The 15,695-nt window shown below is 42.3% G+C and overlaps 1 protein-coding gene across 4 annotated transcripts in view; it reads right to left on the minus strand.

The window, feature by feature from the left end:
* Positions 1 to 7,630, minus strand: part of LOC102780396 (uncharacterized) — a 45,312-nt gene extending 37,682 nt beyond the window's left edge. For all 4 annotated transcript variants that reach the window (XM_035906423.2, XM_006787765.3, XM_087835433.1 and 1 more), the window contains exon 1: positions 7,453 to 7,630. In XM_035906423.2, the coding sequence (XP_035762316.2) occupies positions 7,453 to 7,476 (24 nt within the window). In that variant the 5' untranslated portion in view covers positions 7,477 to 7,630. The remainder of the gene's footprint in view (positions 1 to 7,452) is intronic.
* Positions 7,631 to 15,695: the final 8,065 nt, after the last annotated feature.

Genomic DNA, 15,695 nt, shown 5'->3' on the forward strand with positions numbered 1-15,695 from the left:
GCCTCTCCCCCGTTTTGACCAATTAGAAGCACAATTGCTTATATTAGAATATATTATTTGTGTAACACCAAATTAGTGTAATTCTTTTTGAGGAAAATAGCTACAGCTAACTGCTTGCAGACTGTAACCTTGTCAAAGACAATTTCATTCACACCCACTGATAAGGCACATGAGGCTGCCGCAGTATTCTCCTGAACAGTGTTGGGAAGGTTTCTTTTAAAATGTATTCCACTATAGATTGCAGAATACATGCCCCAAAATGTATTTCGTAACGTATTCAGTTACGTTACTCAATGAGAGTAACGTATTCTGAACTTTGGATTACTTAATATATTATCATACTTTTCACAACTACATGAATGCATTATTGCTGTTTGATGCATTACTATTACTGAAGGTTACTCGCCATACCAAAACCAACTAGATATTAAAATTGGTAACAGTAGGTGGACATTAGGTAAGGCTGCACTTTTTTGCAGCGATCTCGTATAGAAATCTATTCCGCGCGTATATGAAACAGGTCCATGGCTCCGAACCGTAGTAAAGGGATCTATGGCTAATACGTTGGATTCTGTGTCGGGCTCGTAGCCGAAAACTAGCTTTACTTTGTTGTCTGGGTCATAGCTTACTTACAGCTGGGCTCGTCAGGCACTCTTTTTTGGCTGCAGTGGTTATTATTAGATTTACATGCTTCCATCTCCTGCTTTTGCTCGATGACAACTCGTACTTTTTGACTCTCCTTTTTCTCCCTCCCTCGCGCTCACAGACACATAACGGGTATGGCAGTCCATTGGCCCTGCAGCACGGACTACACTGCCCATGAGGCTACATTCTTTAGGGCCATGCCTGTAACACTCTGCCTATTGCCTTCATACTATTAATTTTTTTTTTTTTTTTTTTTTTTTTTTTTTTAAGATAGTAATTTTAAAAAATATTTCACGTCATTATGCGGGCCACAACATGGGCCACGAGTTCATCACTCTCCAACCAAAATTGACTGAACCAGCCGCAAGAGAAGATCCAAACTATGCTTCACATAAACATTGTCATGAATTCCCCCTTACTTTTGCCGTTTTGCCTCCACCACGATAAAAAAAATATATAACAATAAATCGCACTTCATGCACAGCTCTCTCTCTCACGGTGTGCTTCAAGAACAATTTCCCATCAAAAATCTGTTTTCTGTAATATTCGCTTGCTTATTACCCACCAGTCTACCGTTGTTTACAGCGCTGTCTGACGCTTTTTTTTTTTATTGGAGGGGGGGGGGGGGGGGGGGCACTGTTGTTCTCAGCCCAACATCAAAGAATCGGGACACCTCCTAACCCCAGCCTGGTGGCCCCTCTCTCCAATCCTGTTCCTGATTCAATCTACCAAGTTAAGTTACCATGTGTCTTTTAAATCGACCATCATCCAGGTCAATTGCTATGTCTTCTGGACCAAAGTTGGCAGTTTCTTTCTGGCTCTTGTGCCTATTCTGGGTGAAAAATACTATAAAGTCAACAAGAGGAAAAGGGTCTTCCTGTGCCAGCCGAAGTGTCTGCCGGTTCACTTTCCTGAAATTGGTTCTGTGCTAGCTGAGGTCTTTCTGCTCCTGAATTTGATGGACATGGTAGTCTGAAGGTGCTATGCAGACTTGCGTCGACATGTTCCCGTCTTTGGTACTTTATGATGTAGGTCTTCTCTTCAGCAGGGGGAAAAAAAATAAAGAACCCTGTCTTGGGTTAAAACCGCAAGGTAAGACCAAAAAAAAAAAAAAAAAAAAAAAAAAAAAAAACCCAAACAAAAATCCAAATACGGCCTTCTCTTCTTGTGCATTTCTTTGATCACTGTTGGGTTTTCACTTATTTGTCTTTATGGTAAACTCTTCTATGGTCCCCCTTCTTTTTCAATCAATATTTAAACATAGCATTACCACCATCATGCTTCACTCAAAGGAGACAGACTGAGGATGCAAATATCCATCTCTGATTAGCTGAAGTATCCCTTGTGGAAGGTCACATATACATACATACCTCAACTGTACAGATGCACATCCGTGAGCAGATATTCCCCTGTTCTCAAGGCTGTTCCTGATTCTGCAGTTATCTCCAGCTCCTTATTCAGAGTTGACTTATATTACCTGTTCTTTCAGAAATTTTTTTTTCCTAAATTAGAATCCCATCTGCTTAGTGATCCGACAGCTCGCCTGCCAGACGGTTTTTCCCTTTAATACCAAGCCTACAAAGAGTCAACTACAGCCTAAGGAACCTCTGTTCCACTGTTGCACCTTGCCACCTTCTCAACCACATGATGGGTAACATGCTTCCTGAAGGGCCCTTGAAAGGTTTCCACCTTTGGCCTTTCTTCGGGGCAATCGTCAGTTGCGGAGTCTGTCTGATCTGCCCTAGAGCTCCCAGCTGACAATTTCCTATTCCTTAACCTAGAGCTGCCCATCTAAGGCAGCTGTTCCCAAACTGTTTTTGCCCTCCTTTGTGTTTACAATAAAATCTTCTCCCCCCCACAACCACAAACACATTCTCCAGCAACACACGAACTCAGATTCCATTACAGTTATTTTACACCTCAAACCTTTGTAAACAAATAAAAGTAAACTGCAATAAATTACAAGTAGCAAAAAAAACAAACAAACAAAAAAATACTTATTTCACATGTTGTTATTGTTTTTACCCAGCACATGCTCCCGATGCAGGGGAAACTAATTCTGTCGGTGAAACCTACCATGGCACCGCTGTTGTGCAGGTGAAGCCAAAAGCAAGATATGCTTAATCACATTTTCTAGTCTTTGGCACGGAAGGAAGTTGTTTGGAAGCATATTTGGCAATGCTTCCTCTTCTGTTTTGCATTTGTGTGAGAGCCCCATCAAAAATTTGTCCATCATGCTAGCAGTGGAGTACTTCGAGGACCTCCTTAATCCCACTAATACGTCTTCCGAGGAGGAAGCAGAGTCTGGGGATGACCCGCCAATTTCCGGGGCGAGGTCACTGAGGCAGTTAAACAACTCCTTGGTGGCAGAGCCCCTGGTGTGGATGAGGTCCGCCCCGAGTTCCTGAAGGCTCTGGACGTTGTAGGGTTGTCCTGGTTGACACGCCTACACAATGTTGCATGGAGATCAGGGGCAGTACCCCAGGGCTGGCAGACCGGGGTGGTGGTCTCCATCTTTAAGAAGGGGGACCGGAGGGTGTGTTCTAACTACAGGGGTGTCTGGCCCATTGCCACGGGCCATTCGATCCCTATACAACCGTTGCAAGAGTTTGGTTCGCATTGCCGTCAATAAGTCGGACTCGTTCCCAGTGGGTGATGGGCTCCGCCAGGGCTGCCCTTTGTCACCGATTCTGTTCATAATTTTCTAGGCACAGCCAAGTGGCGGAGGGCTTTCACTTCGGTGGCCTCAGAATCTCGTCTCTGCTTTTCGCGGATGATGTGGTTCTGTTGGCTTCATCGGGTGAAGGCCTCCAGCTCGCACTGGAATGGGTCGCAGCCGAGTGTGAAGCAGCGGGAATGAGGATGAGCATGTCCAAATCTGAGGACATGGTTCTCAGCCGGAAAAGGGTGGAGTACCCACTCCGGGTCGGGGATGAGTTCCTGCCCCAAGTGGAGGAGTTCAAGTATCTCGGGGTCTTGTTCGCGAGTGATGAGAAAAGGGAGCCGGAAATCGACAGATGGAGTGGTGAAGAGGGAGGTCAGGGGAGAGGACACTAAGCCACTTTTACTCACTGGTCACTTTTTGAACCAGACCATGCTAGTATTAGGCTGGACGCCCTTTTGCCTACAGAGCTTCCTTAAATTGTCTGTCAGAGCTTCCTTAAATTGTCATGCCATACATTCAATAAGGTACTGGAAAAATTCCTAAGATATTTTGGTCCACATTGACATGATAGCGTCACACAGGTACTGCAGATTTATCGGCTGCACATCGAGGATGGGAATCTCCAATCCTGCTACATTGAAAATAAGCTCTGTTTGATTGAGGTCCAGTCTCTGTGGAGCCAATTTGAGTACAGGGAACTCATTGTCATGTTCAAGAAATCAGCTTGAGATGATTTCAGCTTCGTGACACGGTGTGTTATCCTGCATGGACAGCAGCAATACTCAGGTAGGCTGTTGTGGTTAAATCATGCTGAGTTGGTACTAATAAGTCCAAAGTACGCCAAGAAAATGTCCCCACCCCATTACATCACCAGCAGCAGGCTGAGCTGTTGCAGCATAGTCAAGAGTCATTAGACTAGGCAATGAGTTCACAATCTTCTGTTGTCCAATTTTGGTGAACTGAGAGGAGTGGCACCTGATGTGGTCTTCTGCTTCTGCTACCCATCTGCTTCAAGGTTCAACATGTTGTATATTCAGAGATGCTCTTCTGAAAACCTGGGTTGTAACAACTGGCTCTTTGAGCCAATGTAACATTCTGGACAGTCTCCTTCAGCCTCCCATTGTAACGCTCGGTGTGAACTTCAGCAAGTCATCTTGACCATGCCTGCATGCCGCACAGCACTGAGTTGTTGCATGAGATTGGTTAAATAAGATAGTTGCACTAACCACATTACAGTTTGGTATGGAAGCTACTCTGCCAAAATAAAAACCCCTACTCAGTGCAATACTGTACTAACTGACACTCTGAAATCTTGTACTGCTGCTCACTCCTGACGTACTGATGTACTTGTATGACCTGTGTGTGTATAAATGGTTCAAAGTGGTCCTCGGAGACTTCGATTTTTTATTCTAGCAGCTGCAGCACCCCTAGTGTTTGAGAGTCGCCTAAAGAGTTAATATAAACATTTAATTCAAAGGTACATGGAAAGCTGTTACAAGGGGCACAAGTATAAAAATATGAAAGAAAAAAAAAGTATCCTTGAATCTATATTTGCTGTTGGTGGCCATCAAAGACAGACAATGACTTCACACCATTTAAAAAAAAAAAAAAAAAAAAAAAACCACACACCCCTCCACGTCCACATTATCGTTTTCCAACGTTTCGAAGAGTTTTTCATCCACACTGAAACGACTGAAAACCATTACGTTCCTGCACTGCGCATGCGGGAAACGTAAGATGATTCTGCGTCATTTCCGTCTGCTGTTCATTTACTTTCCAGTGCTTTGAAACTTTGCGGCATTATGTCGAGGAAAAGCACAGTTTTTTTAAATGAGAGGTGGAGTTGTTGCTGCGAGTAACACAAGACTACAAAGTTGCAAAAGCGAGCGACAATCGAAGAATAGCTGTCTGGAAAATGTACAAACTGTTGTTAATCTTTAATAGGGATGTCAAAATTGAAGCAACGAACGCTGTCCGCCATCTTAGTTGAATTGGTCACATGACTGCGTCATCTGATTAAAATGTGTCATCTTTTTCAAAAAGCCATTGTTTTCGCAGTCCACACTGCTACAAAAAACAAAAAACCACCCAAAACAAACAAACTTCGTTTTCAAATGTAGAGCGTTTTCCAGAAGCTGTTTTCATTGACCAAAAACGCCATCTCAGTGTGGACGGAAGGCCAAAACTGAGAGAAAAAGATGTTTTCAAACAAAAACGTGTTAGTGTGGACATGGCTTTAATCTAGCCTCCAAGTGTCCAGAGCTGCGTCAGCTACTCATTTGTAGTTCAAGTAGTATTTGTATTCAAGTGGATTATTTATACCTTCACAGCTGTTGCTACAAAAAAGCAACATGTGGTGGAGACACATCTGTACCACGAACTAGAGATGGGTCGGTTGTGAACGAAGCGGCTCTTAGGGACGGCTCTTTGAAGTGAACGACGGGAGCCAGCTCCTTATTGGAAGTAGTGGGGGAGGGAGGGGGGGGTGTTCTCTCTCTTTCTCTCACCCTCTCTCTCGCCGCATGTGAGCCAGCCTTGTTTACGCTGAGCAGAAGGGGGAAGGGTGCAAAAAGCCTTGTGTTTGTGCTGAGTAGAGGGGGAGGGGCGGTAGTTACACTTGCAGCAGCACCACCACAGAAACAGAGCAGGGAGGTGAGAGAGAAAGTGAGCAGGAGAACAAGAGACAAGATAGTTAAAATGCACCGGTTGACCCTCTGAGCCAAGAGGAATGGGAGGTACTACAGGAGGCATGCACTGTTCTGGAGCCATCTAGCAGGTCACTGTGGGGATCAGTGCAGACAGGTGAGTGTGCAAATGTTATTGCTTTATTATAGTAGTAGTTGTTTTTCTTGTTGCATTACTGGTATGAAAAGCAGATTAGACATGATCATAAAAAAAAAAATATACTGATGAATTTTTTTTTTCCTTTGGAAAACAAAAACAGCAACTACAGGAAAAGTTTTGTTTTTTTTGGGGGGGGGGCATAATTTTCAAACTTGTTACTCTTTTTCAACCATGTCACAGCCTCCAAAATGACAGACCCTGTGCAGAGAGTCTGCAGAGAGTGACAGCTCTGTGTGCATCCAAGGACAGAAAGTTCCACAGAATGGAATATAACACTGTTTTCTCTGAAAACACTATTCTTGATCCAAGAAGCTGGTCTTTACTGACACTAGAGTGGTGAATGAACAGGGGTGGGCAACTCCAGGCCTCGAGGGCCGGTGTCCCTGCAGGTTTTAGATGTGTCCTTGAACCAACACAGCTGATTTAAATGGCTAAATTAGCTCCTGCAGTTCTCCAGAGGCCTGGTAACGAACTAATCATGGGATTCAGGTGTGTTGACCCAAGGTGAGATCTAAAACCTGCAGGACACCGGCCCTCGGGGCCTGGAATTGCCCACCCCGGTCTTAAGAGAATAACTGCAGCAGAAAGATCCAGCCAACCAACTCTACTGCCAGGGGACCAAGATTGAGAAGAGCCAGAAGAGGGTGAACAAAAGGAGCAACAAGCATCTGCTGTTTGGAGGTTCTTTGAGCAAGTATAGACACTACCAGAAGGACTCCCTCACCAGATGTAGTACTGGAAGTGAGATACTACACTGAGCCCCTTTGCCAGAGAAGTGCAGACCCACTGAGATGGTAGGAGAACAAGGCTTCAATTTATCCACGTCTTACATTGTGGCAACATCTTTGAGAGAATCTGATCTGGTTTCTTCCTGATAGAAGAAACCGGATCAGCTCCTCAAAGCTAAGGCACTTGGTATTTCTAAATGCCAAACTTTACCTAAATTAAAAGATCTGGGTGTTCATTTATTTTTATTTACATAATAAAAATATATTTTTATATAATAAACCATTTAAAAAAAAACAACCTCTTTTTACATTACGAATTCATTTTGTGCATAATTGTATATTGTTGTTGATAATAAATTAATTAAAGCAACAAAACAACCTGAAGAGCCGCTCCGGAGTCGAAAGAGCTGCCTCTTTTTAATGAATCGAGCCAATTAAGCCGGTTCTCAAAAAGGAGCCGGAATTCCCTCATCACTACCAGAAACCTAGGACAGCCACGAGAGAAGCCTGGTCACGACGCTCGTTATCGCCGCGATACCCTGATATTGATACAACAATCAATGCACCCACCTGGCATTTAAAGCTGCACTCCATGTTTAGTTTACTGGTGCTGTAAACCAACTAAAAACTCTTCTCTCCAGACAGGAAATGTAAATAAAAAAAACCCCACACAAACAGGGAAAAAAAGTCGTCATCTAAGGAATCGGCAGGCAGCTCCAATCTAAACACAAGCACACGGAGCGAAGTGTTTCGCTCTAACCTGGGCTCTCAGCTGGCGGGAGATTGCTTTATAAAGCAGCAGCGGTCTGACTCCTCCCTCCTCTGACGCTCAGTAGGAAGTTGTGTGTAAAACGCGGGCATGGAGAGAGAGTGTTGTTGTCGTTCTACCGCTTTTTGTCGGAGAATTTATTAGTACTCAAGGAAAACAAAGCATTTCAAATAATGTGTCGCTCCTGTAATGAAACGAAGAAGGTGACGTACAGTGAAACGCAACACAGTGTTGTTTTATGCAGGTGACATAAACGAGGAAAATATCCGTTCATCAAAAAAAGATAGAATATGAAAAGATTAGAAAGCTGTGGAGGTATTTTTGCAGTGTCGCGATCCTCTCTCGATTGCTCCTGATTCTTTTAATTCTGGCACACCTTACTGTAATACAAAATCCCTTTATTACCAATGCGCATTGGGAGATCAAACACAGTACAGAGGACTCGTTCCTCAGCTACTACTTTATATACTTTCTGGCTGAATCTTAAAGACCTCACTCTTCCCAAAACACGTCAATCACGTTTCCTCCTGAATGGCGGAATGGCCCATTGTTCACTCAGTGGTGCTAGTTTCAGTCATAATGCAAATGTACTGTTTATAAGATTGGGGAAACCTGCAGTCAACTGCGACTGAAGAAGTCATTTGGATGAGTGACGTGCGTGCTTATCAATTTGTATCATATAATTTCTACCTTCCACAATAGTGTGTGTGTGTGTGTGTGTGTGTGTGTGTGTGTGTGTGTGTGTGTGTGTGTGTGTGTGTTTGTGTGTGTGATTCTCCACATAAACAAAATGAAGAGTAAGTTGTCATGAATCCCACGCTATAGTGACCTTTGACATCTCCCACAGCAGCTATTTTTTATGGCATGTGTATTTGTGGAACTTTCCCTTTCATGAAAAGAATAACTAAACTGGGCCAACATGATTTACTAACGTTAGAGGCATGTAATTTACTTAAATCTAACTAACAAAAAAGCAAGTTTTATTCCTGTTGTGCTTGGGATCGTTGCTTCAAGGAGTGTTTATTTATTTGTTTGTGATGAGGGAGGGAGATCAGATGAGATGAGATGTTATCAGAACCAGTGTGTAATTGGCACAGTGGATGGATGTCAAGCCCCACTTATTTTTGCTCCTCAATAATAGTGATACATTCATGGAACGGAGAAGAAATGAACTGGACTGAGCTTTCTTTTTCTCAGCAGTGCGCACACAGCGAGAGACTTCTCTGTATGGAGCGTGTAGCGACCCAAATTAAAATGTCTGTCTATTTATGAGTTTATGTCAGCATGTTAGATCAATGTCTGAATGGTGCAGTGTGCTGGAAAAAAGAAAAAACACACACAAGCTCATATTAAGCATGTGGCAGAGGGGTGGGATCTGGCAGCTGTTAATGTTTGCTTTGGTGTTCTTCTACGGTTCATCACCTCAAACAGGGCAGCTGTTACACAAGGATTTTTAGGTTTTAACAGTGGAGCAGTTTGTACATTCAGCTTCTTCACCTCTTTTCAGCAGAAAGTTCTACTTCAGCTTTTTTTCAGGAGAGGGTTAAACTTTTTCACCTCTTTTAAGTACAAATTTCAGCTTCTTTGCCCCTTTTCAGCAGAATTTTCAGTTTTTCACCTGTTGACAGCAAAAATTTCTGCTTCTTCACCTGTTTTTGGCAGAATTTTTAGTTTCTTCACCTCCTTTCAGCACATAGTGGAATCTGCTGAAAACAGCAGAAGTAAAACTACAAGGCATTCACATTGCATTTTCACAATAAATGCAACTTTTTCTAGTTTGTGTTAGTTCTTTTTTAGAACTAATGCAAGAAGATTAGCAGATTGTAATCTTGAAATATAAAAATAAAATTATATTTGCATTTACCGAGACTTTCAGTCCAGGTAGGCCAAGTATGGAGAAATATAAGAAAAGAAAAATATCTGAATGTCACGGTCCTGGGTCATTTGACCCAGCGTTTTGTGTTTATTTTTATTATTATTATTCTGTTGTTGTCATTATGATCCTTTGTTGTTGTTTATGGTGGTTATGTGCTTGGGGTTTACACCTTTTTGTTCTTAGAGGTTTGGTGTTGCACTCCCTCTGTTTTGTGTCTGCCCATGTGAGTCCAGTCTGTGCATTTCCTGTTTTATTTTGATCTGTCTTTTGTCAGTGTGTTGCGTTTGTGCTCTCCCTGTCTCGTCAGTGTAATCAGCGCCAGCCGTGTCTCGCAGCTGTTTCCTCTTAGTCCTGTTCACCTCTTGTATTTAGTGTGAGCGTCTTTCCCTGCTCGTTGTCTCGTCATACCATCAAGCTTCGCTGTGTGTTCCGTTAACCTGTTTGCCTGTCTGTTAGTTTATGTTTTTTCCAGTTTAGTTAGTGTCCTGTACAATCTGGCAAAAAAACTGGCACTAAAGCTGTTTATTTTGAGTTCACCCTCGCCTCCGTGAGTCCTGCATTTTGGGTCCATTTCCCTGCCTGCCTGCACACAGTCACGACACTGAAGACAGTACAACATTTAATGATGCCTAGGCAGATTTACTTCTGACGAGAGTGGCCTACCAGCATGCCTAATTCCGTCGATCTTCGGATCCACATATGTGAGCAGCAATTCTCCACCATGAACTATGTTACAAACAAACAAACACCGCTCACGCCTCACAGACGACAGCTTACAGTCCTGCATAAAGCTGAAAGTGACTTCGTACAGCCCTTATATGCAGATGCTGTGCGCAGAGGTTCAGGAGCAGAAGTCCCATTGTAAACATATTACAGCAGACCCGACGATGTTTACATGAACATGCTCTTCAGCATGTCTTTATTGACCACTTTTCACACACACAGCCAGCTGTAGCTTTCCAGCTCACAGCCCGATGTGGTGCAATCTGTTTGAGTATAACCTGTTGTCAGAGGAAAAATTGCATATAATGTGATCAGCTTCATGAGATGTGCTCTTTTTATTGATCACTAAGCAATCTACATGTCTACGTGACTTTTCACCTAATAACTTTTGTGATGATGAACTTATTCAGCTACTAACCGCTTCCTGTCTTCAGAGAACATACAGATGTAGAAAAGGGAAAAACCCGTTGCTCTGAGTGACGTTGTTATCTTTGTGCACACACACAGTAGCGGTTTTAGATACCTGCGACACGGGCGGTTGCCCGGGGCGGCATCGTGGTGGGGGCGGCATCTCGGACATCGGCAAAAAAAAAAAAAAAAATGCTCGTACTCATGCTGACCCGATGTCAGCCAGCGCATACTGGGGATGGCATAGACACCGATCGGTTTTCTATCGCCCATTTGCTGGGAGTAAGGGCGCCCTCCGTTTGCGAGGTGCGCCTGCTGCTTGCGGCACAGGGAGGAGAGGGCGGGGCGGCGGGGGATTCTCTGGCAGGCTGGAGCAGCGTCTAATAACCAACTCGCAAAATAAAACAAAATAAAAACAAAACAACAAACTCGAAAAGACCAGACATTATAATACAGACTTATAATTTGAAATTCGAAATTCTATACACGAAAAGTGAGCGCAAGAGCCCTCAGTGCGCCTGCTCGCTGCTGAAGTCAAAGTAAACTTTATTGTCATCTCCGCTACATACAGTCCAGTATATAGAAAGACGAGACGACGAGGCTCCAGTTACAGCAGTGAAAGTAAACAAACAATAAATATAAGAAGAGTAAGAAAATAAATATACACTTTAGGATCAGGGGTAAAGGGATCAATAACAATTTAAAATGTATAATTTACAGTTTGATGATTTAAAGTCTCACACACAGCCCGTCGAAAGGGGAGGGGGGGCGACTGCTTCCAAATAGAGCACATTTCATTCATAATGTTGTAAATCCAAGCCCATTATGTATTCATGATTTGAATCCTGGGTTGTGTGAAATCTCAGAAATAAACCCTAGACAAAGTGAATTTGTGAACTAAGGTGTAGGTCTATTAGGTTATGTTGTGGTGATCCTCGAGTTGGGGGATTTGTGTTCATACTGGAGTGCAAAATTAAAACCAAGATGGACAAGAAAAGTTCAAAGCCATCAGGTGCTCAGTTTAGAAAAAAGAGAAAAGAAGAGGAGGAGAAATGAGCAAAAGATGCAGGTAAGCAGATGTGTCATTGGATAATGGCAGGTCATGCTGAAACAATCAGAATCAGAATCAAAATACTTTATTAATCCCTAAGGAAATTATGTGTGTTACAGTTGCTCCAAGAAGAAATGGTAAAAATAGTAACAGTAACAGACTAAACTCCAAACAATACAATATGTTACAGATTTTAATATTAATTAGTCATTGTCAATTGTTGATTTGTCCTGTTCTCATTGTATGACGAATTATGATGGCTGTTTGGTAGCTGTTTGCATACAATGCATCGATGCATACTCTCTCTCTCTTCATGTGTGTGTGTCTGTGTGTGTTTATCTGGCGAAATTCAGTATGGTTCCGACAACAGTTTTATGTTAATGTATAATCCTTAATATGTTTTATGTGTATGTGTGTGTGTGTGTGTGGGGGGGGGGGGGGGGGGGCAGAGGGTGTGTGTGTGTGTGGGGGGGGGGGGGGCAGAGGGTGTGTGTGTGGGGGGGGGGGGGGGGGGGGGCAGAGGGAGTGTTCGCCCAGGGCGCCAAACGGGCTAGGACCGCCACTGACAACAGCAACTATGTACTTCTGGTGGACTACTACTCTAAATTTGTGGAAATAGCCAAACTGACTCCCACAAGATCGGATGATGTTATGGTGCATCTAAAGTCAATCTTTTCCAGACATGGGATTCCAGAGCATCTCTACGGTGACAATGGACCTCAGTTTTCAAGCCAACAGTTCAAAGACTTCACAGCAGTCTGTGGGTTCAGGCATGTAACAAGCAGTCCAAGATTTGTACAAAGCAACGGTGAGGCTGAGCGTCATGTCCAAACAGTGAAAAGACTACTAATATATATTGTAGAGACCCCCTCAGGAGCCATCAGGAGAAATAGGCATCACCTCCAGCCATTGCCAGATGTTACACCAAAGTTACAAACCCCAAGTACGCCAGTCAGTCCATCAGAGAACGCCCTGCCTGCTTCAAACCTATCGGCAGCTACAGCTCCGACTCCTAAGACAGCAGACCCAGGTCCTGTCAGAACTAGGGCTGGGTCAAAAAACCACAAAGACTGGACTTATGAAAACAAAATAAACAAAATAAACAAAACAAGACATGGGTTTAAAAGTATAGGAAAATGGTGAGGAGAAAGAAAAGTTTCTATAAAAGGTTCTAAGAGAAAAAAAAGAGTACAGCTTTCTTATATGCAGTAAATGTTCTTGTAAGTTTGATGTTTTCAGCGAAAGGAGGATGTGGTGTAATCTGTTTGAGTATAACCCGTTTTATTGTGAAAGGGGGTTCTGCGACAGGAAGTAAATAATAAAGTTTGAGTTTGAGTGGCTCTACAAGGTGTTGCTTGAATGCTTGCCTAAGAAACATGACGACACATACAAACAACAGCAGAGAGAGCACAGACCCTAAGTCTGCGAGGCGTGATTGCGGATGAAGCTCAGGTGCGTCTGACTCTCCTGCACTGCCGGCCACGCCCTGCAACACACATTAACCAGGTAAAATAAATATTATGCAGATATTTTGCACATATTTATTTTTAATTTTTTAGAAGCTTAATGCTTTTTTCCAATTATTTTTTAAATACAGGTCAAGGCTGCGCTACACTCCGAAAGCCCAAAGGCAATATAAGGATGACAGCTCACAACAGTTTTTGTTTGCTACATGGATAATGTACCCCAACCGGTCGCAGCTGATAGCCCCGCCCCTCCCTGAGCCTGGTTCTGCCGGAGGTTTCTTCCTGTTAAAAGGGAGTTTTTTCTTCCCACTGTCGCCAAAGTGCTTGCTCAGATGCGGTCATATGATTGTTGGGTTCTTCTTTGTATCTACTGTACAATATAAAGCGCCTTGAGGCGACTGCTGTTGTGATTTGGTGCTATATAAATAAAATTGAATTGAATAATTTAAGTTCAGCTTTTTTATTCATTTAAAAGAGGCTTTCAACTGGTTGTCTTTATTTTTTGTTATTATTTTTTAAGAATTGAAAATGTATTCATTACACACAGTACTTCATAGATTTCATAAGCAAAATGCTATAGTTGTTTATACAAAGATCAAAAACAAAACAATATACACAGTGTTATCTTCATTTTAGATGTATTTTTGCGGCTCCCAGTGTTTTCTTTTTTGTAGAAACCGGGTCCAAATGGCTCTTTGGGTGTTAAAGGTTGCTGACCCCTGCTCTAGCCGCTAATTTGCTCTTGGTTATTACTGAAGTGAACCTGACAACCTGAAGGCACATTTTGTCTATTGCTTTCTTTTGTCCATGTTTTTTTTATTTATTGAAATTGTATTTATGTAATTGATTCTGGCAATATGTGTATTTTTGACATTTGTAGCAACAATTTGAAAATCCATATTCGAGAGTGAATTCGGTCTTCAGCATCAGAACCACTGAACCACCTTTCCTTTGTTTTTGTTGTTTTTTTTGTTTGTTTTTTTAATCACATTGTGTCAGATCAGTTTTGATAACTTTATGCTATTAAGGTGATGTATTGAGGTTGATATATGTTCATCTATATAAGCAACACACGTCAAAAGTGTCCAAGCAGAAAATATGCAGAAATCCTACAGTTCAACGCTCTGCAAACAGCAGGCTGTTGGTGCATTACTCAGTGTCTAAGGACAGAATAACATATGATGGCCTGAACTGATTTGTTTTCCTCTGAAATGCTGTTTCTGTATCAAACTCTTGGGTCAGAGAGCATGGCTCAGTTGCTCTTATTATTTTTTTGCAGCACCTTTCATTCTGCATTTATTTCAAGTTCAGTTAAAGTGAACGCACTTTCGTTTCACCTGTTAGTTCCAGGGCCTGCACAAGTGCTAGGTTTGGTGACGCAAAACACTTTGAAGGCACGCCTTGGTTTGAATCTAGGAGTTAAAAAGGGCTTTAAGGTGAACCAGTGTCACAGTTTTACAGATGTTCTCAAATGATTGCCTTATGTTTCTTACTTATGCTTTTATCTTAATGTTTAATGTCAAGTTTAAATGTTTGCCCTGGGCGGGAACTGGAAGCAATTTATCAGGTTGTTATACAACAGGTGCCTGAATCGCTCTGCCCTACCTCTCCAAGTGTAGCTGGGTCAGACTCCACTGCTAAACAGCTCTTAATGGTTTTTGTACTATGTGGGGGGGAAAACTCACAAAATTGGTAGAATATGATGTGTGACAATAATCAGTGTCTTAGAAACACTAGCGTCACAGGAAAAGCTTTTAATGACGAGTTATGTCTAAAACCTACCTGTTAGGTCTCTTGATTTATACCGCACAAGTGTACGCCCACGCCAATGTCTACTTTATTAACCCCATATAAAGGTCATCTTAGTGGGTTGTTAGGCCATAATGTATATGTATCATTATATATGGATACTGTTATGAAGGAAGGGGAGGCTCAGGGTTGAGTAATCAGCATCATGGGCTCATCCGATTAGAATAAGAATAAGCAGTCATCTAATCATTCACGGGGTTCTCATTTTATTCTCAAATCAATAATTCTCGAATCAATAAAGCAAAAGAAGGAAGGAAGGAAAGACACACATGGACTGCCAATGCTGAAAGAAAACAGAGATTTAAGTTACTTATTACCTTAAACAATACATAAAATACAAAACCTAAACAGAACCTCACCTCTGCTGCCGCCCCGTGTGGGAGTGAAGAAAGAGTGAGCCAAAAGTAAATGCAGTCCTTATATAATGTGTGACAGGTGAGTGCAATTAAGGACAAGTACCACACCCAATCAAAGGTGAGAGAACTAAACAAGGTGCATCTGGTGAAGTGAGTGGGTGTGCTGGGATGTGCTAAAAGGTGGGTCTTTACAACAGATACTTTGTGAATATAAATTAAATGTTAATGTCAAAGAATTAAAAATATGATGCTTGTATAAGATTTCACAAGTGCATAACTGCTAAAAATGGATCATTTTAGTTTATTTGGTAGTTGATTACTTGGCAATGTGATGATAAGAATCTTCAAGGGCCTA

This window comes from Neolamprologus brichardi, chromosome 22, assembly GCF_056152115.1.
Source record: "Neolamprologus brichardi isolate AB-2024 chromosome 22, ASM5615211v1, whole genome shotgun sequence".
Lineage (NCBI taxonomy): Eukaryota > Metazoa > Chordata > Actinopteri > Cichliformes > Cichlidae > Neolamprologus > Neolamprologus brichardi.